This window comes from Bicyclus anynana, chromosome 24, assembly GCF_947172395.1.
Source record: "Bicyclus anynana chromosome 24, ilBicAnyn1.1, whole genome shotgun sequence".
Lineage (NCBI taxonomy): Eukaryota > Metazoa > Arthropoda > Insecta > Lepidoptera > Nymphalidae > Bicyclus > Bicyclus anynana.
Genome location: NC_069106.1, coordinates 7326563 through 7352328, shown reverse-complemented (window position 1 = coordinate 7352328; position 25766 = coordinate 7326563). Strand labels below are relative to the sequence as shown.

The following is a 25766-nucleotide window of genomic DNA, read 5'->3' as shown; positions in this document are numbered from 1 at the left end:
AAGAATTAAGCCGTGATAGCCCAGTGGATATGACCTCTGCCTCTGATTCCGGAGGGTGTAAGTTTGAATTTTTTTTTTTTTTTTTTTTTATTACTTACAAGTTAGCCCTTGACTACACTTGAATCCGGTTTGGGGCATGTATCTCCAACTTTTCAATTATGTGCATTTTGAGAAATTAAATATCACGTGTCTCAAACGGTAAAGGAAAAACATTGTAAGGAAATCTGCATTCCTGAGAATTTTCTAAATTTTCTACGTGTGTAAAGTCTGCCAATCCGCATTGGGCCACCGTGGTGGACTATTTGGGTTTACCCCTCTTATTCTGAGAAGAGACTCGTGCTCAGCAGTGAGCCGAATACGGGTTGATAATGATGATGAGCCGTGATAGCCCAGTGGATATGACCTCTGCCTCCGATTCCGGAGGGCATGGGTTCGAATCCGGTCCGGGGCATGCACCTCCAACTTTTCAGTTGTGTGCATTTTAAGAAATTAAATATCACGTGTCTCAAACGGTGAAGGAAAAACATCGTGAGGAAACCTGCATACCTGAGAATTTTCTTAATTCTCTACGTGTGTGAAGTCTGCCTGACTCGTGCTCAGCAGTGAGCCGAATACGGGTTGATAATGATGATGATGATATAAGAAGAGAAGTGGTAGTGTGCTGTTAAAATAGGTTAATAATGTTATGCATTCATCTTCAATCTAATCAATCGAATTGAATTCAAAATTTCAGAAAGAAAGATCATTTTCAAGATAAAGTTCCACCCATACGAAATCTCTTTAACTATTCCAATAAAACCCAAAAGAAAACCAACTCGAACGCAAATAAAAAGTAATAAAACTAAATTATTTATTTAAGTGGTTTACAGTTCGACCACACGTAAAACCTGACCTCCAGAATATATTCAGTGCGCGCTACTTAATACATTTATATTGATTTTATTGTATTTTGTGGGTGTTTAATTGTTCGATTGGGAAGCAATGTAAACAGAGTGTAAACAATTCACGGCGATTCAGTTGTTTTTGTTACGGACTTAGCTTTATGTCTATCACTCGAACGAGGGACTGCAGCAGCCGCATATACCTCATTATAGGAAGAATAAATATTGTTAGTATATCCACGTTGACGTGGATTGCTGAAAAACGCTCCATACACGCTCCATAATCTATATATATAAAAATGAATTGCTGTTCGTTAGTCTCGCTAAAACTCGGGAACGGCTGAACGGATTTATCTTATCTTGGTCTTCAAATGTTCGTGGAGGTATAGGGAAGGTTTAAAAGGTGAGAAAAATTAGAATAATTGCCGGGAAAACCATAAAAACAACCCTTTTCTATTTCCCATACAAACGTTTAAGAGTCAAGGGGTAGGGTATGGTAGGGGTAGAGTAGTGTAGAGTAGGGATAGGGTAGAAGTGCACATAAGTCAAAGCGAAGCTTGACCGGGTCCACTAGTATAAAATAAATAATTGTTATTGCGTGACGACACACCGACTAAAAACTTATATGGACGTAAAAACAAAATTACAGACATATTTGTTTATACTTCTCATAATAAAAAATGTCACATTGAATGTAAGGAATATAAAATTTTTCCGAATTTCCTAAAATATATTCATTTTATTATGATTTTTTTTTTAATTTTCGAACCTTATTTATTGAATAAATATACCTATACAATACAATAATACCTATATAATATATTTTTTTTTTAATGTTTATTACCTCATAACTTCGTAATTTCCAAACCAATTTTGAAAATTACTTTTTTGTTTGGAAGGCGGTGCCACACAGTCATGCATTAAAACAAGCCGTTTAAATCATAAAGGTTTAGGATTTTCAGAGGGTTCTTTCCCGTGGTTCTTTCAGAAACGCCACTGGCTTGGTACCGCAATCAAAGTGATCAGAAGGTAGCACCTACGATTCAGCTTTTTAGTTTATTTTTGTGATTATGAAGTCGGTTGATTTTTTTTGTGTAAAAGATTTTATATAATTACTAATTAGTTTAATTGACTTCATTGACTTCATTTCCCCGAATGACTCGTAAAAATCAATATATTCAAAAATAGTCAAATTGGCTACCGTACTTACCTAATGTTAGGAGTATGGGCTGACAGATTAACCATTCGTAAAATGAGGTATGTCTGACTATCGCATGTTCTATAATTCGGGCTCGATTTCGACACGGCTTGAAGCGTCGAATGTGGTAATAAATAGATTTGAAAATGTATTTAGTTTTATCTACTCTCATGTCTGTCTTGGTCAGAGGCTTGCATAAGTGGTTTCGGTTATCGAAGTCCTAGGTTCGAATCCTGGTCGGGCTATAAGATAAATGAGATATCATGAGATAATGAGATAATTTGAGATATTGACTTTTTCTTTCTCCTAAGACTCATTCCCAATTCACCTGCATACTTACCTGACAATTTTCTTAATTCTCTGCGTGTGTGAAGTCCACATTGGGCCATCGTGGTGGACTATTGGTCTTACCCCTCTCATTGTCAGAGGAGACTCGAGCTCAGCAGTGAGCCGAATATAGGTTGATAATGATGATGATGATCTGAAAATGATCTCTAGCATAATCTAAGCAAACCGCACACGATTAACGCAATTGTAAACATAGATAAATTTATCAATAGTCCAGTAAATAAGACGGACAGACCGACACGCGAACTGTTTTACACGGAATACGTATAACGATTTACAAATCACTGTAAACTAACCCCGATTGTTTAGAAATTTCCAATTCTATTTTACATAATCAAATACTCGTACCATATCGAATATGTATATCGACGGCAAAAAGCACAATTGTAGTCATCAAAAACTAAAGTGTTCGACAGAGCCAAAAACCGTTTTCAGTTTATTTCGAAAAATCATAACTAGCATGTTTATTAACGTATACTCATGATTTTTGGATATTAGACTTGTTATTTTTTTATAAATCTCAATATAACAATTATTTGTCAAAATTTTGTTGACTACCACATTTTTTTTTAATTTTTACAGAATGTTAAAACGCTGTAATTGCACTATAGCCTTAGACCATTAATGGTCTAAGGCTATAGCTGATTCAAATGCATTTTTCAAGGAAAACAAAAACGTTGTAAGCAGCAATACCTGAACGTGGCTTTTTATTGGTAAAAAAATTCAAAATCGGTTGATTAGACCCAAAGTTTTATATACAACCTCACAATCTTTACCTCTTTAGTATAATATTAGTATATACTAGCAGAACCTCATGGTTTTACCTGCGTAGGTCCTATTTCCGTGGGAATACGAGAGTAGAATATCCCTGTCTGACGGTGAAAGAATTTTTGAAATCGGTCAAGTAATTTTCAAGTTCGTTACATACAAAAATATAAATTTTTATTTTCTCTCAAAATACTAATATTGATTAAAGTAGGCTGACAAAGGTTCAGGGATATTTCTAATCAATCTGATCTATAAGTATTGCTCAATTTGGCCAATCAATTTATTGTTCGACCGACGAACACGACATTTACCGCCTTTCGCTAACTCAAATAGTTTGTTAAGGGATAAATAAAGAAATCCAATTTATAGTCCACTAAATTAAAGTAAAGCCCGCTTTTCTTCGTGGAAAAGCGTTTGCGGGAAATTGCAGGAATTTCATTTCTGCTTGCAGTGACATCTTCTGGTATATTCAAAAATAAATGTTTGCTATTGTGATAAATAGATGGCCCTTCCACACGAAATAAGTTATATTTTTATTTACCTTAAATACCTTTTTAAGTAAATTAAAGTATGTTAATGATACGATTTTTAATAGTTTTGTGACATTTCATAAAAATATTTCAAGAAATAAGATTCGTTAATTTATTTTGTAAGTATCCGAACATGACACATGGGACTGTCATTTGACATTGACAGTGACGTGACGTCTAAGATTAATGGATGGAAATCCAAAATGACGTTTCCCGACAGTATCGCTTTGTTATCGTGTAGATTATTTTCCAAAGTTTTTACGAGGAGAAATTTATTGTGCGCCAGAGCAGGAAATCTTCATATGGATAGTAAAGATGAAGCGAGATCAACCATGGAAATCGTCAACATACCACCAATCGTCACCACGTACCGGCACGCGTTGCGTACTTTTGACGAAAAACACAAAAAGGACATTTCGACCAACTTGACCAAGTTGAAAAGTTTGATGGACTCCTTGAAAGCTGACGATCTAGGCTTCGACCAGAAGCTAAACGACCCAGCGACGTGGAGAAGGCCAAGTAAAGCACCCTGTACGTACATCGAAGTTTTCCAGAATAGTTTAGTCAACATGAGTATATTTGTACTGAAACCGGGGTTCAAGATGCCTTTGCACGACCATCCGCATATGCACGGACTTTTAAAAGTGATTACAGGTGAAGTTAGAATAAGAAGTTTTACAGAGTACCCTTTGAAAGAGGCTGTTAGTGTTATTGACTTTGCGGCGCGTGCCAAGCACGAAGCCGCGCGTATCGCTCAGGGCTTCCATAAACGGAGAAGATTTTTCGCTGAAATAACTCAAGACCATGTATGTAAAGATAGTTCTCAAACGTGTGTGCTAACACCAACTGTCTCTAACTACCACGAGATAGAAGCTTTAGGTGTGCCCGCTGCTTTTTTTGATATACTCTCTCCGCCTTATGATACTCTTATAGAGGGCATCGGTCCGAGACGATGTCGATATTATTATGTAGCAAATGAAGTGAGCACTAATGTAGTTGAGTTACAAGAGAGTAGTGTACCGGAATGTTTTTATTGTGATCAGGCGCCATATTTAGGGCCGTTGCTTGTATAGCTAATAAGTTAGAGAGCATAGGGATTTGTATGGCATAGTGAAAGTGAAAATCCTTGTAATAAAATATTTATTCATGGCCATGTTGTTCAAACATTGTGTATCTACTCATATTATGGTGAATCAGACAAAATTAGGAACGTAGTGAACCATTATGGTCTTGACTCTAGTCATCTTCCATACTTTGGTGCATCCAATAATAAATATGTCTGAAAATTGTCTGAAACCAATCATAAGTATACAAAAAATATTGTAAAACTCAGGCAGTATGGTCAATAATCTCAGCTTGTCCTTGTTATGGACAAATTATCTTTAATTTGTTCACAACGCTGAATTAAAAATGTCATAAAACTTAGTAAACTAGAAAAGTAGAGTTATCAGTAAATTGCCAGGTGGTTAGGGTAGGCCTGGGTCAGGGATGGGCATTCCCCTTTTCTATCAATAAAAATGAAAGTTTAGCTTGACCAAGGTTCACTAGGTTCATAATTTAGACTGATTCTCCATTAATATCAGATACACAAAATTTGAGCAGTATTATGAATAAATATTTTAGTCTTGTGCCCAAGGACAATTATGGGATATTTTGAAGAACCACAGTGAATTTTATCACAACAATTTCTTCAATTCCATCACTGTATTCACTATGTGTAGGAGTTACCAAGTAGATGAATAAAAGTTCCTGCTTGCATTTCGACTTTACAAAACTAAAAATCAACTTAATGTCAGCAACCTTGGCATGTTTATTTGTCAAACTGGCAATCTTCCTTAACTTTACTCACAGACTAGAGAATGATACAGAGTGAGTCGTTACAAGCAGTGCAGTGAAGCCAGTGAAACCCATAAATAAACAAAAGTTACATGTGCATCTTCTTGACTTCCACATAATGTTGCTATCTACCATAATCAAAGTTTTTTCATAATTTGTATTTCACTAACAACAATAAGTAAATTAATATCATAATTGGCATAAAAAAATACTCCATCTTATTTTTTAGTTTTTTGTAAACAATTTTAAACATAATTTTTTTTAATAATATTGAGAATTACTAATGTGACTCTTTATGTTGTACTGATTTGAGTCATATTATTTTTTAAATTTGTGTTTGGAATGGCTGCATAATGGCCGTGTTCCGTACACTCTATCTGCCTATTATTCTTTAATCTGTGACCATAAACCATTAAAACTGTTACACTTGAAATAATGTCTCTTGAAGTTTCCTCAAAAGTATGTCAAAAGTGTAAGGTGGGAACTTTTTTAAAGGTCACTCAATTGATCTCTAAGTAATTTATATAAACATTTAGTGCAAATGATTTCGTGCCTTTTACAATATTGTAATCCAACAAGATTGTCAGACATCTTGATAAATTGTTTGTTTCCTCAACTGATTATTATGTTATCAGTTAAGTAGACATGTTACTTAAATAATAATTGGAAGTTAGAAATAATTAAAATATTCTTAAGCTTTGGTATTTTTGGTAACTAGGTATTTATTTTATTTAAGAAATAATTTATTCATAAAATTAATGAAAATTATTGTCTTTGCTAGAAGTAGATTTCAATAAATTCTCTAACCATAACTTTTAAGATCCTATAGTTTTGTATTTAATACATGCACAAAAATTTCATAAGTTGAATTGCGTAAACATAAATAGGTAACTCATTAACATTTTAAAATGTAATACATTGCAGTATATTTTCTAGATCTCTGATACATATATATACTCAGCACAATTATCTGCTATCTTTAATATGACGCGAGTATATTAAAGTGGGCGGATAATTGTGCCTCTGAGTATATTTGCAATGGGAAATACTTGTGATTTTTTTAATATTTTATTAGTTTCAGACACAACAAAACTAAAAATAAATAAAAAAAGCAATATCCTGATATAATTATTATTTTATACAAAATATCTGACATATTTTAAGCATTTATATCACTGCCATTTTAGCGTGATATATGAATGTGAACTATAACATCATAAATGTTAAAAGACACTTTCCTATTGGTTGCCTAAATTTGATACAAGCAACCAATAGGAAAGGGTAGAATTGAAACAGAGTAAATAAAAAATGTTGTTGTGAGTATGGATATATTATATCAATAAAAACAACAAAGAAAAAATCTGGCCTTGATTCAAATCATATGCATATTATTTTTTAGACTGTTGTGTCTAAATAAACATACTTGAAAATTGAAATAATGGCAAGCTTTTAAATTAATTTTTAATTAGTATTTTAATTATTATAAGAATTTATTTACTATGTAATAATTCAGGTCTCTTATGTCACAGTAGAATTACATTCCATGTAAATGTATTATTAATTGGTCGTAATTTATATTATCTCTCAAGTACTGCACTTTTTTTTTACAATTTTTTTTTAATTGATTTGTTTTGTGTTTAAAAACTTGTACACTTTTCAAGGTTTGTAAATTAGTATACAGCATTGAAAAAACTGATTCAATATAGAAAAAAATTAAATATGCGAAAAAGTAATATAACTTTGTTACACTAGGGAATTTTTCAAAACTATTCAAATTAGTTTTAGGTGGTGTTTGGTTTATCTACCATTTGCGTTTTATCCATTAATTACGGGACATCCTGTATAGTATATTGCTATGAATATCGCTTTCCATTTCATCACAATGGGACGAATGAGACAGCTGTGTTTCTTTTTCTGCCGTTATTATTTGAGAATATGACTCAATTATTTACTTCAATAACAGGATAATCGTGAATAATATCGTTAAAAAATATTACGTCAGTGAAATATTTTTTTTAAAGAATATTTATCATTTCTTTTTTATTGTGATCAATAATGCTGTTCCCTAGACTTAGGTATAACAATAATCCAGCGGCCGGATATCGAACCGATAACCTCTAGGTGTTGAGAGCGCCCCTTTTACCGCGGAAACATCGCGGCGGTCGAATTTTTATAATTCACTAGCAGACGCCCGCGACTTCGTCCGCTTGAAACTCGATGTAAACTTTCAACTACCCCTATCCTACCCTACCCTACCCCCTACTCTAGCCTACCATACCCCTACCCCGTTTTCTAATTATTATTAATATGAACTTTATACAATAACAATAAAGCTCAAATTGACTACGTTTTAGTTAGAAAACATTTGTATGGGAAAAAGAAAAAGGCTATTTTTATGGTTTTTCCGGCAATTATTCGAATTTTTCTCGCCGTAAAAACCATCCTAGAACTTCAACGAACATTTAAAAAAAAGAATTGGCCAAATTGGTCCAGGCGTTGTTGAGTTATGCGCTTACCAACGCATTTTGCGATTTTTTATATTATAGATTATTCATAATGAACTTCGCCAATTAACACTCGCTTTTATTCAACATCATATACCTAATAAAAAGAGATATATAATTTGTGTTTAATTAGGTAATTAATTAATGAAGTTACACAAGTATTTTGTGCTGAAGATTGTACCTTTTAAGATATATTGCATTTAGATATAAGATTTGTTTTACAAGACATAGTATTCATGTTTCTTTTTTGTTAATAAAATCTTAATATTTGTTACTATACGTGATTTTAATTTTAATCTTCACCACTATGCTTCTTTTTGAATCATCATTACCTACCCATATTCGGCTCACTGTTGCGCACGAGTCTCCTCTCAATGTAATGGTAATCTTCATATTTTTATCCTTTAGTGCCGTGATAGCCCAGTGGATATGACCTCTGCCTCCGATTCCGGAGGGTGTGGGTTCGAATCCGGTCCGGGGCATGCACCTCCAACTTTTCAGTTGTGTGCATTTTAAGAAATTAAATATCACGTGTCTCAATCGGTAAAGGAAAACATCGTGAGGAAACCTGCATACCAGAGAATTATCTTCATTCTCTGCGTGTGTGAAGTCTGCCAATCCGCAGTGGGCCAGCGTGGTGGACTACTGGCCTAATCCCTCTCTTTCTGAGAGGAGACTCGAGCTCAGCAGTGAGCCGAATATGGGTTGATGACGACGAGCAACCTGAGAATTTTCTTAATTCTCTAGGTGTGTGAAGCCCGCCAACCTGCATTGGGCCAGCGTGGTGGACTATCAGCCTAAACCTCTAGTTCTGAGAGGAGACTCGTGCTCAACAGTGAGCGGAATATGGGTTGTTGATGATGATATTTGGTTTCTACGCTGCATCCGGAACCGAAACGCTATCGCTTGGCGGTGCTCTTTGCCGTTAAGGTTGTAACTAGCCACGGCCGAAGCCTACCACCAGCCAGACCTGGACCAATTAAGAAAACCTCAAACGGCCCAGCCGGGGATCGAACCCATGACCTCCGTTCCGTAAGTCCACTGCGCCACAGAGGCCGTCAAAACTCGGGAATCGAACCCTAGACCGCACGACCTGAAGCCTCAATGACTAACCATTGGACAAACGAGACAAACGTTAGTTATTGTACTTAACATATCAGTTTTCTGTGGGATATGTATAATAGGGATAATGACGGTTTTTTAAATTGTATATAAATTAAGAGTATACTAATAGTAAAGCAATTTTGTAAAAGTAACAAGGTATCTGCGATCATTACTTTCGGAGCTACAGAGATTTAAAGGGTCAGATTTGCGGCGCTGCCGCGGATCCCTGAAAACCGCCCCATACAAAATAGTACGATTTAATGACTTACTAGGTCCATAATGATCGTTAGATTTGTATGGGCGGTCAAACAAAATTACTAATATCTTTGTTATTTGTGCGTTTATGTTTATAGTTACTACATTGACAAATGTCACATTTAATGTAAGGAACCAAAAACTGTATGAATTTTCATCTAATTACGATACAAGATTATCAATAGATTTTGAAATTTTATAATCTTATTTATTTTGCAAATATCCAGACAATCTTTGCTTTTTATGTATAAATTAGTTGACATTGACCTTATTTACCCGAATGTATCATAAAAATCAATATAATCAAACCTAGTCATCATCCCCATTCATTATAGCATTGTTGCAAGTTTTCATGGTCGATAGTGATAATTCTATATCAGATGACTTTATTTCCCTGATTAAATATAGTGTAATAAATAAAAGACTATATATGTTAATAACTAATGATTTATTGAAATATAATTTCTATTAATAATAATTATTCAGCATAAATAAAGATTTGAACACACATTTTTAACAATTGCACAATACAAATAAGATAGATAAGATTATAATAATATTTATAGTGACAAAATTGTAATTTAAAAAAATATAGTAAATTTAAAAATAGATTTTAGAATTCAAGGCATAATTCAGCACCTGTGACTGTTGAAAAATACAATTAAGAAATAATTATCTAGTTGGTTCAATGGCCGAATTTTTTAATATGAATCTTAAGGTCTATGGTCTAGGATTATAGTCCCGAATTGGAAAACTTTTTTAAATTCTTTACAAGTTAGCCCTTGACTACAATCTCACCTGATGGTAAGTGATGAAATCTAAGATGAAAGCGGGCTAACTTGTTAGGAGGATGAAAATCTACACCCCTTTCGGTTTCTACACGACATCATAAAGGTATGGTAAATCGCTTGGCGTTAAGTCTTTGCCTTGTACCAGACCTGGACCAAATAAGAAAACCTCTAACTAACCATTGGACAAACGAGACAAACCTTAGTTATTGTATAGTAAATAAATTAAGTTTATATGACTATAACATAAGAATTTGAAGTAGGTACCAAAAACTAAGGTTGCTCAAAAATATTTAATTATATATATTTATTTATATACTCTCATAAAAAAAATCCAATTAGTCCACCTGGAAAGTAGGTACTTGAGGACTATTTCGATTTTTTTTTTGATGAAAAGTATATTTCATGCATTAAATATGTTATAAAATATTTACTAATAAATAAATGAATGATATATGATATAATAATTATGTTTTCGTTTTGTTTTAAAATAACAAAAATTTAAATAGGTACAGATAAAAAAAACAATATTTATCGCATTCCTTAGATTAGACACGCCTTAACGCAGACCGATAAAAGTGACAGACCTGTCAAATAGCAAAACTATCGTGATTTTGATAAAGTGCTTCCAACACGTCGTTTGATAGTATAAGAGCTGGTAGACTTTCCGAATTTTTCAAATAGGAAGTAATTTTAAAAACCTTTGGCTTATATATGCATATTTAGATATATTAGATTAGACATAGTCTAGATAGAATGAACTCTAATTAGATAGAGGTTTATATTGATCATTTGAAAGTTCCTGTGGCCTTCTGACCTTCCGTATTCAACATCAGACTATCATAGAATCATATTAGACTATCATAAAAATATCTTTAAAGCCTTAGATTTCACAAATGCATATTCAAAAATGTCTTCCAGCTCTTGGACTACATTACACATACCATTATCAAATATAAAAAGCATTCACATCGATCAATCAGACCATTATCACGTTAATTTCAAATTCACCCCATACAGTAGTGACCTATCTCGAAAATTTATAAAATCCATCATTTAATTTTCACATACAGTAAAATCAAGAGTTAACCCAATTAAGTGTCAAGTATCTCTTTTAATAGTCATCTCCACATTTAATATAGCACGTACTATCGAATTAATAATATAAATGAGATTTTATAATAAAAATAAGTTTTTTTTTTATTTCTCAGAAGTGAAACTCCAATCGCACGTCATTTTATTTTTAATATTTTTTTATCCATCCTAACAATGCTCGACTACGATCACACTTGATGCTAAGTGACGTTGCTCCGCGCCATGAAACAAGTCCCCCCACAGCGGCGCTGTCTTTAGTGTAAGGCGCTGTCAATTTTAGTTCAGGACTTCTTTCGTGATGCGGAGTTTAGTAACGTACTAACTTTGTAAACATACTATATTAATCCCTGGTTTTAGTCTTCTTAACAAGAAATAGATGATCTTGCCATAGTAAAGCAACACACACACAACCAATTTATTCTTCAATATGTTGTATTTATTAAAAAAACAAAATTAACTTTATCGAATTAAGTATTACTTACTTGTCAAATGCTGTATGGAATATAATTTTTGAAATTTCTATATCACACTTTTTGTAGTCTTTTTTTATTATAAAAACTAAAATTTGAATAGTTATTAACTAAATTAGGTTTGTTCTACATAAATAATACTTAGACAGTTATATATAGTATTTTATATGATAATTGATACAAACTGTTTAGTGCTTACCTCAATCATACTATGCACGCAGCTGGTGTAAAGCATTTTTTATATTACATATTGTAAGTTGGTACATTACTGAGTACAAACATTACTGAGTACAGTTAAATGAATTATAGATAAATCTATCAAAATTTTGGTACTACATACAATGATTAGAATATGTTAGCAATTTTATAATTATGTATGTCTTACTTAGCTGCCCAGTTACACAAACATGCCCTATAATTTTATATTATAAAACGTACTAAATTAATTTGGAAATATATTTCCCAAAATATAATATAAAGAAAATTAAACCGTATGCCGTGGACTCAATTTTAGTCATTTTTTATTAGGTGCTTAGTTAAGAAATCGAATATAAAACTAATTTACATTACTACATAATACATATACTATAATACTATTATATATTTCCACCAAGTGTAATAAATATAAATATTCAAAATTGTATTCTTTTTATTTTTTATTAATATATATTAATTATATATATATATATTAATTAATAAATATTAATTTTTACCAATTCCTACTAAAGTTATGTTAGCACATTCTCTTCTTCTTTCGGTTTTAGATTATGCGGACGCGAGCTATCTAAATGTAACTGAGGACCAACTCAATAAACTTGAGCGACTTCAAAATCTTGCTATTCGGTTCATATTTAGCCTACGCAAATATGACCATATTTCTGAATTCCGTCAGAAGCTCAAGTGGCTCCCTATTCGTCGTCGCCGGGATCTACATGTACTTTCACTTTTGTACTGTGTGTTGTTTAATCCAAAATCTCCTGTGTATCTGAAGGAGAAATTTACGTTTCAGGGAGTGCAGTCTGAACTGAGACAGTGTCGATTACTAACTCTATGTTTACCCGTGCATAAGACGAAATTTTATAAACATTCTTTCGTTGTGCAAGCCGTTAAGTTATGGAATGCTCTCCCTTTAAACATACGGCAATCAAAGACACTGGACATTTTTAAAAATGCCGTAAAGTCTCATTACCTGGTGCAGTAAAGACGATCTGTATATATTATTTCTTTTCAATATAAGGTATTTATTAGTATATTTTGATATGTATTTTACTCATTATTGTAGGTATTTGTGTAATATTGTTTATGTATTAGGATGTAAATTATTTGTATGTAAGTGTATTACTAATACTATGGTTATTTTTGTTTTATGCCACCTGCTGATGTCCTTAAGTTTTCCTAAACCGAAGGTTGCCTGGAAGAAATCGCTACTTAGCGATAAGGCCGCCTTTTGTATGCTGATCTCTTCCTAATTTGTTTTTTATTTCACTTGTTTTTGTCTTTGTGGTGTGCAAATAAAGTATATTTATCTTATCTTTATCTTATTAATTGTATTTTTTTTTTATATTTTTGTACAACACAAATAAAAACATAATTCTTAACTAAAATTTAAAAAGTAATTAAAAATAATCTATTTTTTACACTTATTCAGTTGGTCCATATATAAAAATTTTAATAATACAATACAAGGCAGTGCTGATCATGGTAAATTTCTACGATTTAATTATTATTTTAATTATATAAATAAAAACCCATATTTATTTTGTTACAAACATTTACAAATTACGTTAGTACAAGTTAAAACTACATGATATTGTATTTTACTATTTTCTTCTATTTAAAATTAAAAAAAAAATTATATTAAAAAAAAATCGTTGAATCTTTTTAGTTAAATTATTATAAAATAGCTTGCAGTGGCGCACACCATAATTGCTGATAAATAGTGCTGAAACATGTGAAGCCCTTTAAAAAGTTCTGCCCGTGTAGGTTTCTATGCGTGATCGATTCAGAAATGAGGAGATCCGCAGACGAACCAAAGTCACTGACATAGCTCAGCAAGTCGCGAAGCTGAAATAGCAATGGGCAGGCCACATAGTTCGAAGAGCCGATGGACGTTGGGGTCCCAAGGTGCTGGAATGGCGACCCCGCATCGGAAAGCGGAGTGTTGGTCGAGCCCCCACTAGGTGGACCGAGGATATTAAGCGAATTACAGGAAACCGCTGGATGCTGGTACTCGAGACCGTTATGCTTGGAGGTCCATGCAAGAAGCCTATGTCCAGCAGTGGACGTCCATCGGTTGATGATAATGATGGTGATGATGATGAGGATTTTACTTTAATTTAAATCACAATGCAAGTGAAACTATGGGCGCCATCACATTGGCCTTAGCTTCTACGTCGCGACCGCTTGTAATGCGATATGCGGTAGAATGAAAAAATTAAATGTGATGGATTAGTTTCATTTTAAAAATCGTAAAATCCTACATTTTATTCATCACCTTCCTACTTACTTAGTGAGTAACACTGTGTACGCCATTGCCTTTGTGTTAGTGGGATATTTTTTAGTAAAACTATGATAAGTCAATAATTTATTTTTTCTAGTTTTTGTAGAGTTTCTAGAGAGCTTTATTTTCTATTGATTTATGTTCAGCAGTCGTAGTTTAAGATCCATTTGTTTTTATCCCTGATACAAAAATAGGGATTTTTTAGTGTTATGTGTATGTTTGTGATATTATAACTCATAAACATTTTTTTTAGATAATCCAGTTTTTAGCGACAGTAGAAAATTCTCCAATGTCATTGATTCCGAAAATATAGTCAAAAGTTTGTAGTTTGTATTTTTAAAATTAAAAAAAAAAATAAAAAAATGTGTATTTAAAACAGATTTGCTTTTTAAAAAAAATACGTACTTTATTTGATCGACTAGCAAAGCGTTGTACAGTTTTAATCTCTATAGACTAGTTTTGAACATTTACGTTGCTTGAATTAAACACAACCGAAAATCGAACCTAGTACGTTTCGGCACAAAATCAGGTTAGCAGTATGCTGAATTTGTATGTCGATATAGTTCTTCTATATCAGAAAGTCGGTTTGCTTTTGGACTTAGTAGTAAGTGGACAGTAAAAACGCCTTAGCGTATGTGTAAAGTAACGTCAGCATAACAAAAACGAGATTGTTAAAATATTGAGTGATACAGGAGGACGCGTGTGGCATTGCTACCCATTTCTTAAATTTACTCATAAACATATTTTTAGCATACTCAGAAGTGGTTTAAAAACAATAAGAAAACTAATGTCTAACAAAGGATGATTCATAAAATTGACAGGACAACTTAATTAACAAATCAAACTGTAACCAAAATAAGACCTTAGAATGGCAGAGAATCAAATTGAGTGGAGTCACACACTTGTGAACGTTGTGTGTAGGGTTAAAGACGTCTTTTTTTATTATAAAGAATATTTGCCATATTTTTTTTCTCAATAAGACCAATATTCCCATTCCCCTCCAATTAGTCGAAAAGATTAGACTGTGTTAGGAGTGGGTACGACAATAGACTAACGTGGCGGGGATCGAACCACCACCCCTCCGTGATAAGTCCGACCGCTCTTACCGTTGAGCTATTGAGGCTATAGATAGTTAACAAACAATCTCATTTTCAACTCAAGTCACTCTCCCCGCCTATCCCAAGTAACCCAAAAAGAATTACACAACAAGAAATGTGGACGGCTCGAACGCCACAAGCATACTGAAGCCGACCGTACGATGAGCGCCTTATAGCGCAAGTCGTTTCTGCCAACTGATCGCTACCCCTCTCTAAATCCCTCTTTACGAAACTAGTCGCGCCACCTAGTGTCAGCACAAGCCAACACGAGGTCGAGCGACGTCATATCCGTCCCAGATTATATCCTACAATATGATAATTTATAAATATATTTCTGTTTTGCTAACGCTACTTCAGTTTCACACATAGAATTGTCCAAAAATAGAAGATCATCAAATTTTTGGGAAAAATTACATTTAACAAAAGTTATTTGCTTGTCCAATATAACTTTCTTTCACAGATAAGCTAAAAGCTAGTGCATAAGAAATTTTCAAAAATGAATTAATTTTGCAAATCACTCACTCACTATTTTCTAATTATATTTTATACAATTTATATATTATTCATTAATTATTGCAGTAAAATAGACTTCGTAGTTTTTTCAACGTTTATTTATATTAAAATCCGTTGGGGTCTTTATTCAAGAGCTTGTTCGCACGAAAGCTTATCTCACTACATAGTCATTCAAGACAGTTGAAACACAAAAGTATTTTACTTTAGTGTACTATACTAATAAAGTATAATATATAATTATGTAATAATATATTCAATTATACTTTATTTTTAACACAAGCTTTACTATGCTATCTCACAGTGCAATTTGTTCAAAAGTTTCACACTAGCGTTTCTTTAATTGCATTTCATCAAACCAGGTGAAGACGATCAAATCAAAACTTGTTAGTCAAACATGTTTTATCAGCAACAAACGTTTGTCAAACATATCTTATTAAAAACGTCAAGTCCGACAATCAAGAATGTCAAACATATTTGGAGCGTTCATCAATCATTGCTTAATTGAAAGTATTTGTAACGTTCGTCAAACTTTTCTTAATTGAAAGTCAAGTCTGACAAGCAACTTGTCAAAAATGTTTGAATGATTCAAGCGTTCATCAAATACTGCATAACACAAATGTCAAGGTAGACAAGCAAGTTTGTCAAAGTATTTGAAGCGTTCGTCACGTTTCTTAATTGAAAGTCAAGTCTGACAAGGAAGTTTGTCAAACATGAATAAATGGAGTTTATTAAATAATACTGCATAACACAAATGTCAAGGTAGACAAGCAAGTTTGTCAAACATATTTGAATCAATCATTGCTGAATTAAAAGTCAAGCCTGACAAGCAAGTTTGTCAAACTCGTTTAAATAATTAAGTATTTATAAAATACTGCTTACCACAAATGTCAAGTTAGACAAACAAGTTTATCAAAGATATTTGAAGCGTTCGTCAAACATTTGTGTTAATTGAAAGTCAAGTCTGACAAGCAAGTTTGTCAAAAATGTTTGAATGATTCAAGCGTTTACCAAATACTGCTTAACACAAATGTCAGGTCAGACGATCAATTTGAAAGTATGAACGCTAGTATGGAAAAAAAGTACAATATTTGATTAGAAGATCTCAAAGAGATTATATGAATTTATTGTACACTAAAATGGTTCATTTGATTCGATTTGGACGGTGACATTACAATAAACTAGATGAAACAACGAATTTATTTTGCCATTTTCCGCGAAAAATTGCCAAATCCAACATTAATCTTACAAAACAATAGGGATGATGACAGTTTTTTAAATTGTATATAAATTAAGAGTATACTAATAGTAAAGCAATTTTGTAAAAGGAACAGAGTATCTGCGATCATTACTTTCGGAGCTACAGGGATTTAAAGGGTCAGATTTGCGGCGCTGCCGCGGATCCCTGAAAAACGCCCCATACAAAATGGCTCGAACTAATGACGTCATACGCAATGTAATGATCGTTAGATTTGTATGCGCGTTCAAACAAAATTACTAATATCTTTGTTATTTGTGCGTTTATGCTTATAGTTCACATACTAAAAAATGTCACATTTAATGTAAGGAAGCTAAAACTGTGTGAATTTTCATCTAATTACGATAAAATATTTTTAATAAATTTTGAAATTTTATAATCTCATTTATTTTGCAAATATCCAGACAATCTTTGCTTTTTATGTATAAATTAGTAAACATTGACCTTATTTACCCGAATGTATCATAAAAATCAATATATTCAAACCTAGTCATCATCCCCATTGATTGTTTTGCTATTCTCCACGAAAAATCGACATATCCAAGCGACAACTTGACCCATTTATGAGAGTGAGAGTGCCGGAGACGACGACTTCATCCACAACTCCACAACAACGACGACTTCAAGCACAAAAACAACAGCGACGACTATTTCAACCAAAACCCCAACAACAACGACTTCAACCTAAACCCCAACAACGACTACTTACTTCAACCAGTAAAGCAATAACGACGACATCAAAAGAAGCACAACGACGAAGTCAACCATAACCCCAACAACAGGTACTTTAACCACTAAACCAACAACGTCTACGGCATCAACCACATCCCCAAAGACGAGTTCAACCACAAAACCAACAACGACGACTATTTTAACCATAACTCCAACAACAACAACAAAACCAATAATAACAAGCAAGCAAATAAAACAGCAAGGAAAGTCCTTGCTTTTTAACTAAATTATCACCATCTCCTGAGGATGCTCCGGTTTCAAACTAACGTACATTGAGGATTTTCTGGGTGACATTGTCGCTTGGATTCGTTAGATTTTCGCGAAATATTGTAAAAAATCAATTATTCCCTATTCATAATGAACTTTCGTAAAGTAACCTCTGTTTTTCGCGAAAAACTTTAAAGATATCAACTGGCATTTTGCCTTTGCTTTGTTATGTGTAGAAAATTTAATTTTACTCACACCCTACTTATATGGCTATATTTTCATTACAATTGATTCATTTATATGTATTTTTCCCGTGGGAATATGGGGACAAATATAGCCCGTGACACTCACAACTGACGTGGTTTTCTATTGGTAAAAGAATTTTCGAAATCGATTCAATAGATCCAGAAATTACTCCATAACATTAGTAAAGATATAAATATTTCTTTATTATATAATATTTGTTATTACATCTGTATTGTTATTCAGATACTGTTGGCCTATCTCCGACGCCGCCCGCCATGTCGTAAACAGCTTGTGCTACCTCCGCTGCCAATTTGTCTGCAGACTGTAATAGACAACAATCAAATCAATAAATAAATTAAAAAAAAAAAATCTTAACCACAGTAATTTTAAAACTGTGACATATCATAAGATACTAAAAGTAAATATATTATTTACGATTTTTTTCATGGTCATGGAAAAAATACTGTATGCCACTGCACGCAAAAAGCCATTGTAGCACTCGTGAATCTGTCTATTGTGCATGCAATGCGGCGAAGCCGAATTAAATTTTTTGTTATACAATGGCTCTCATTAAATGACATTGACATAAATAACCCTTTTAATTCGAACCAAAAATTCCTGAATTTAGCGCATTTAAACATTGAAAGAAAAAAAAAAACTCTTCAGTTAAGTACGCTCGTCCATCCGCGGCTTACAATGACGCACTGATCTATGTCATACTCACATGCTGCGAGTCCGCTTCTGCGTACACTCGCACGACGTCCTCTGTGCCGGACGGTCGCACGAACGCGCGCCCGCTGTCGTACGCGGACGAGAGCTCGTCCATCCGCGGCTTACAATGACGCATTGATCTATGTCATACTCACATGCTGCGAGTCCGCTTCTGCGTACACTCGCACGACGTCCTCTGTGCCGGACGGTCGCACGAACGCTCGCCCGCTGTCGTACGCGGACGAGAGCTCGTCCATCCGCGGCTTACAATGACGCATTGATCTATGTCATACTCACATGCTGCGAGTCCGCTTCTGCGTACACTCGCACGACGTCCTCTGTGCCGGACGGTCGCACGAACGCGCGCCCGCTGTCGTACGCGGACGAGAGCTCGTCCATCCGCGGCTTACAATGACGCATTGATCTATGTCATACTCACATGCTGCGAGTCCGCTTCTGCGTACACTCGCACGACGTCCTCTGTGCCGGACGGTCGCACGAACGCGCGCCCGCTGTCGTACGCAGACGAGAGCTCGTCCATCCGCGGCTTACAATGACGCATTGATCTATGTCATACTCACATGCTGCGAGTCCGCTTCTGCGTACACTCGCACGACGTCCTCTGTGCCGGACGGTCGCACGAACGCGCGCCCGCTGTCGTACGCGGACGAGAGCTCGTCCATCCGCGGCTTACAATGACGCATTGATCTATGTCATACTCACATGCTGCGAGTCCGCTTCTGCGTACACTCGCACGACGTCCTCTGTGCCGGACGGTCGCACGAACGCGCGCCCGCTGTCGTACGCAGACGAGAGCTCGTCCATCCGCGGCTTACAATGACGCATTGATCTATGTCATACTCACATGCTGCGAGTCCGCTTCTGCGTACACTCGCACGACGTCCTCTGTGCCGGACGGTCGCACGAACGCGCGCCCGCTGTCGTACGCGGACGAGAGCTCGTCCATCCGCGGCTTACAATGACGCATTGATCTATGTCATACTCACATGCTGCGAGTCCGCTTCTGCGTACACTCGCACGACGTCCTCTGTGCCGGACGGTCGCACGAACGCGCGCCCGCTGTCGTACGTGGACGAGAGCTCGTCCATCCGCGGCTTACAATGACGCATTGATCTATGTCATACTCACATGCTGCGAGTCCGCTTCTGCGTACACTCGCACGACGTCCTCTGTGCCGGACGGTCGCACGAACGCGCGCCCGCTGTCGTACGCGGACGAGAGCTCGTCCATCCGCGGCTTACAATGACGCATTGATCTATGTCATACTCACATGCTGCGAGTCCGCTTCTGCGTACACTCGCACGACGTCCTCTGTGCCGGACGGTCGCACGAACGCGCGCCCGCTGTCGTACGCGGACGAGAGCTCGTCTATCCGCGCCTGCAGGCCCGCGGGCGACGTGCACTGTCTCTCCGCGTCCGCCGTCGATATCGCGTTACGGTCCTGAAGAAGAGTTACCGTCGAAGTTAATAATACATTCAATTGTTCTGGCTTCAAAACTGACAGAACATATCAGAGCAGATTTAATTTTAATTTTGGATTCCCAAAATCTTGGACACTTGTTCCTGAGATTTTTCCAGGTACCTCAACGGTGACCTTCAGCTATCTAGATGGCTGGTCCTAGTACACGCTGTACCAATGCTATTATCACGTCCTCGGACACAATATGACATTACCAACCAACTCGTTTATGAACCTTGTATTCCTGGAAGGTTGATTAAATGTGCCTGGGAATTAACAGCATTCCCGAGAATCTTTGACACATATTTCTGGAGTTTTAGTTCCTGGAATTTCGGGATACATCTTACCAACATTTTGGACACTGACCTCCATTGTAACCTTAAACCCTGTTCACAGATGTTTCTTACTTCTGCGGTGACCTTGAGTTGCCTGCACGGCAAGTCTTTGTAAATATTGCACCAATGCCGTGCGTCATCTCCTCGGGCACAAAGCACCGTCTCCACTAGGAAGAGGTCCGATAAGACATTACCAGCCTTCTTGTTCATTTAAGAACCTTGGATACGGGTGTCCCAGGAATGTTGATTAAATGTTCCTGGGATTTAACAGCATTCCCGGGAATGTTTAACACATATTTCTGGAGTTTTAGACCCATATTAATGAAATCTCGAGACACTTCTTCCCAACATTTTAAACACTTTCCCGATGCTGACCTTTACGGCAACCTTAAGCCCTGTTCACGGATGTTTCTTACCTCCACGGTGACCTTGAGCTGCCTGCACGGCATGTCTTTGCACATGTTGTACCAATGCCGTGCATCATATCCTCGGGCACAAAGCACCGTCTCCACTAGGAAGAGGTCCGATAAGACATTACCAGCCTTCTCGTTCATTTAAGAACCTTGGATACAAGTGTTCCAGGAATGTTGATCAAATGTTCCTGGGATTTAACAGCATTCCCAGGAATACTTCACACATATTTCTGGAGTTTTAGACCCATATTCCTGGAGTTTTTTTTTTTTTTTTTGAAATATAGTTTCCTTTAAAAATCTCCTTTTGTGCCCAGTATCTGCTCCAGGTTATGTTTATTCTCCTGTTTATTTCCATCTCGTTGTTGATTGTGTCAAATGACACTTGCTTCCCCAGATAAATATACTTATCTACATATTCTATCATTTTATTATTTACTTTTATAGGCTTTAATTGGCTGTTGGACATGATTTTAGTTTTGTCTGGGTTCATATTTAGACCTACTTTTTTGCTTTCCACATCTAAGACTTGTAGCATTTTTTCTAGGGATGGTGCAGTTTCGCTAAAAAGGGCTATGTCATCTGCAAACCTCAGATGCGTTAGGCGACGGTTTTTTATCTGTATACCCTTACTTCCCCATTCTATGTTTTGAAAGACACCTTCAAGCACTGCTATAAATAGTTTTGGTGAAAGCGGGTCACCTTGTCTTAGGCCTCGTCTAATGGGGATCATTTCACCTTTCCTTTCTAGCTTTATTCTGCTTACACTTTTGGAATACAGGTCTTTAATAATTTGAATATATCTGTTATCCACTTTGTTGTTCTCCAGTGTATGCCATATAGATGTGTGTATTATACTGTCGAATGCTTTAGAATAATCCACAAAAGCTATATAAAGTGGTCTATTAAATTCCTTGTATTTTTCTATAAGTTGTTCTATAACATGAATGTGGTCAACTGTGGAAAAACCTGCTCGGAATCCTGCCTGTTCAATCGGTTGGTTCATATCAATTGTTGGTGTTATTCGACTAAGTATAATTGATGAAAATAGCTTGTAGATGGTCGGTATCAAACTAATTGGTCTATAGTTACCGATGTCAAGGGGGTTCCCTTTTTTGTATAGTAGAACAATGTTTGAGCTACCCCACTGTATAGGTATGGAGCCTTGTTCTATCACTTTGTTAAATAATCTTGTTAAGATGTTAGTTAGTATTGGTGCTCCAATCTTTATGGCCTCATTTGTTATATGATCAGGTCCTGGGCATTTGTCAGGTTTTAGTTTACATATATATTTAAGCACTTCTTGTTCATCAATGGCTTGTACTATACCTTCTGAGTTTTCGGAGGTCTTGATGATTGGACCTACCCTTTCCTCTGCTATGTCATCATGATATCCATAAAGGTTTTTATAGAATTCCGTGGCACTGTCAATTATTTCTTACTAAAACTATATTTCAAAACACAAAAAAATAGTAATGGACACCTGTATTTTACCATGCCTAACATATGCCAGCCAAACATGGGTGTTTGATAACAAAACCAAAGGCAAAGTAAGGTCATGTCAGAGGGCAATGGAACGCAGTATGCTGAAATTGAAAAAAATCCATAAAGTCAGACATAAAATGATCAGAGAAAGAACCAGAGTCACAGACGCCTTAAAACATGCCTTGAAACAGAAATGGCAATGGGCAGGACATATATCGCGGTTGAAAGACGCCAGGTGGACACTTAGGGTCACTGAATGGCAGGGTCCACTAGGCAAAAGGAGAGTTGGCAGACCTCAGAAGCGCTGGACAGACGACATTGCTCAAGTGGCTGGTGGGGATTGGTTGAGGTCAGGACGGGACAGACGAAAGTGGAAATTGCTGGAGGAGGCCTATACCCAATACAATGGGATTCATGCAAACGTAATATAAAAAAAAAAAAAAAAAAAAATTGTATTACTAATTTGTATGAAAAAATAAAGACTTTATTATTATTATTATTATTATTATTCCTGGAGTTTTAGACCCATATTCCTGGAATCTCAGGACACATCTTCCCAACATTTTGAACACTTTCCCGTTGCTGACTTCCACGGCAACCTTAAGCCCTGTTAACAGAATGTTTCTTACCTCTACGGTGACCTTGAGCTGCCTGCACGGCAAGTCTTTGTACGTGTTGTACCAATGCCGTGCATCATGTCCTCGGGCGCACAGCACTGTCTCCACCATGAAGAGGTCCGATATGGCATCACCGACTGTCTCGTTTGTCATGTCTATGAAGTTGAGCAACAACTCCGCAGCTTTGCGCTCTTCTGCATCGCTGCAATCAAGATAAAACTAATATTTAATGAAAGTATTATTTAAATAGCTTAGTTGACACATTTTTTTAAAAAGGCTGTTGAATTGTTCATTACCGTTGTACTAGATAAAAAAAAAACATTATTTGGAGACATTAATACATAATAATTTTAATTTGTAAATATTTTTTTTACAATATAAGCCAAAACGGTCTATATTTTAACTGTTTCATGACGTCACGTTAACATTAAACCTTTACCAAACTGAGTGTTAGACAAAATAATTATAAGTTAATAATTAGTTTGACGTTTATTGCTTTTGTGACATCAAGTAACATCGTGACGTCACAAAATTGATTAAATACATAATTTTAAAATTAATATTTCTATGAAATTTCAAAATTTTATAGAAATCTTAATTTTACGCAGATATTTTTTCATTTATATTAAATTTTTTACTGGTTATTAAGGACGGGATAAAATAAAATAAAGCTTATAATAGTTCCATAATTCAGTTTAAACACTGTTTACAAAAGAGGCAAGTAGCCTATTGTTTTAAAAAAGAAAGTCAGTGTTTTGTTTAAAACTATTGTTAGTACCCGTCTAGTGCGATCTTCCGGATGACACTCTTGGCGGTGTCACTGTACACCACAGTGCCATGACCGTTGGCCTCGAAGTACACGCCTACGTCGTAGGAGAGCGCTGCGTGGTGCAGGTGCTTCACGCCCGTCTTTACGCACGTCACTGGGATTTTCTGGAAACAACATCATATTTTTTATTTATTTTTACAGATGTAACGTCACGCCGGTATGCAACGGATACATAAATTAAAAAAATATTTAATATCACAGCAGAAACAGAATTTTTGAGCATAAAGTTCCAACATTTAATAGAGCTAAGTAGGCAGTTTTATTTTTATTTTTTATTTATTTTATTACTTTAAATAACTGTTGTTTGCGCCCGTGATGTCACCTTTAAAGGCTTCCACTGAAAACCAGCGCTGCAGCTAGCTGCAGCTTTAAGCTGAGTGGGAGACCTTTATTTGGTCAGTGCGCTTTTACTTTCAATTTTCTTCTTCGTTGTAAAATATAAAAGCTTAGTTTTAAGTTTACTGACCAAATAAAAATATTTTTCTTTCTTTTCTTCTTTCTTTCAAAGGAAGTGTCGAAAAACAGAGAGAGAGCGATCGAGACCGATTGAGAGAGAGTAAAACAGGGCGAACGTGGCATGAAGCAACTAGCCGTGGAGTGAGAGTAAGCAAGCAAGTGAGAAAGATTGAGAGAAAAAGTGAGACAGAGCGAACGTCGTATCACGCACAGTGCTATGGAGTGAGTGGGAGAGAGCTACAGTGAGAAAGATTGAACGAGAGAGAGAAATCGCACGAGAGAAAGAAATAAATTGAAAAAATTAAATTTATATTTTTCAACACCTTTTATATTTTAATGACAATGAAATTCCTAACCTATCTTCCTTTTTCCCTTCCTCTTAGTCTCGGAAATGTAAAGTTTTAGATTTGTATAAATACAAACAAGATTTATAAATTAGTTCGCCAAAGAAGTTTCACTTCTCACATGTGTACACAGTACGCACGCATTTTTCATTTACCATTTTTTTTTTATAATATGACCACTACCCATCATTCCCCTCCAACTAGTCGGGACTGTGCTAGGAGTGGGTACAATAGACCAACGGGGTGAAAATCGAACCACCACCACTCGGTGATGAGTCCAACCGCTCTTACCATTGAGATTGTTAAAATAAACCCCCCACCAGCCAATCTAGGAGATTATTAAAATCTTAGTGGAAAATCGGATAATTACCTCCGATTTCCCACTTTTAACAATCTCCTAGGTTGGCTGGTGAGAGGCTTATTTTAACAATCTCAATGGTAAGAGCGGTTGGACTCAGCACCGAGAGGTGGTGGTTCGATCCCTGCCCCGTTGGTCTATTGTACCCACTCCTAGCACAGTCTTTCCTGACTAGTTGGAGGGAAATGGGAATATTGGTCATATTATAAAAAAATATGGCAAATATTCTTTTTAAACTAAAAAAAAAATCTCGTAAGGCTCGTAAACGACAAAATTGCTTGGAAATGAAATGTATTACATGACAGGTTACTTATATACCTATTGTTAAATGGTGATAAACTAAAAAAGGATAAACCTGGCTGAGTTTGTTGTGGGCTCTTCTCGGACCAAGGCGCGTTTGGAACCCTCGTAACA

General features: G+C 35.7%; 2 protein-coding genes across 3 annotated transcripts in view; one reads left to right on the top strand and one right to left on the bottom strand.

Moving 5' to 3' along the window:
• Positions 1 to 3922: 3922 nt before the first annotated feature.
• LOC112053317 (2-aminoethanethiol dioxygenase) lies at positions 3923 to 8342 on the top strand. The gene has a single exon (XM_024092709.2). It carries the CDS (start codon positions 3929 to 3931, stop codon positions 4796 to 4798), a length of 870 nt encoding a protein of 289 aa, XP_023948477.1. The 5' UTR covers positions 3923 to 3928; the 3' UTR covers positions 4799 to 8342.
• A 1511-nt stretch (positions 8343 to 9853) lies between these two features.
• LOC112053315 (phosphoacetylglucosamine mutase) overlaps positions 9854 to 25766 on the bottom strand; it is a 28765-nt gene continuing 12852 nt past the window's right edge. Inside the window, exons 9-13 of one of the 2 annotated variants that reach the window (XM_052889015.1) lie at positions 24144 to 24298; positions 23378 to 23567; positions 20390 to 20500; positions 20188 to 20280; positions 9854 to 18649 (exon numbers count right to left, since the gene is read on the bottom strand). In XM_052889015.1, the coding sequence (XP_052744975.1) occupies positions 18563 to 18649; positions 20188 to 20280; positions 20390 to 20500; positions 23378 to 23567; positions 24144 to 24298 (636 nt within the window). In that variant the 3' untranslated portion in view covers positions 9854 to 18562. Of the gene's footprint in view, positions 18650 to 19051; positions 20501 to 23377; positions 23568 to 24143; positions 24299 to 25766 lie in introns of both variants that reach the window. The other variant, XR_008252092.1, reaches the window with a different exon arrangement.

Excerpts from the sequence above, each read along its gene's own strand:
- LOC112053317 (XM_024092709.2), top strand. The coding sequence starts at position 3,929 with ATGACGTTTCCCGACAGTATCGCTTTGTTATCGTGTAGATTATTTTCC.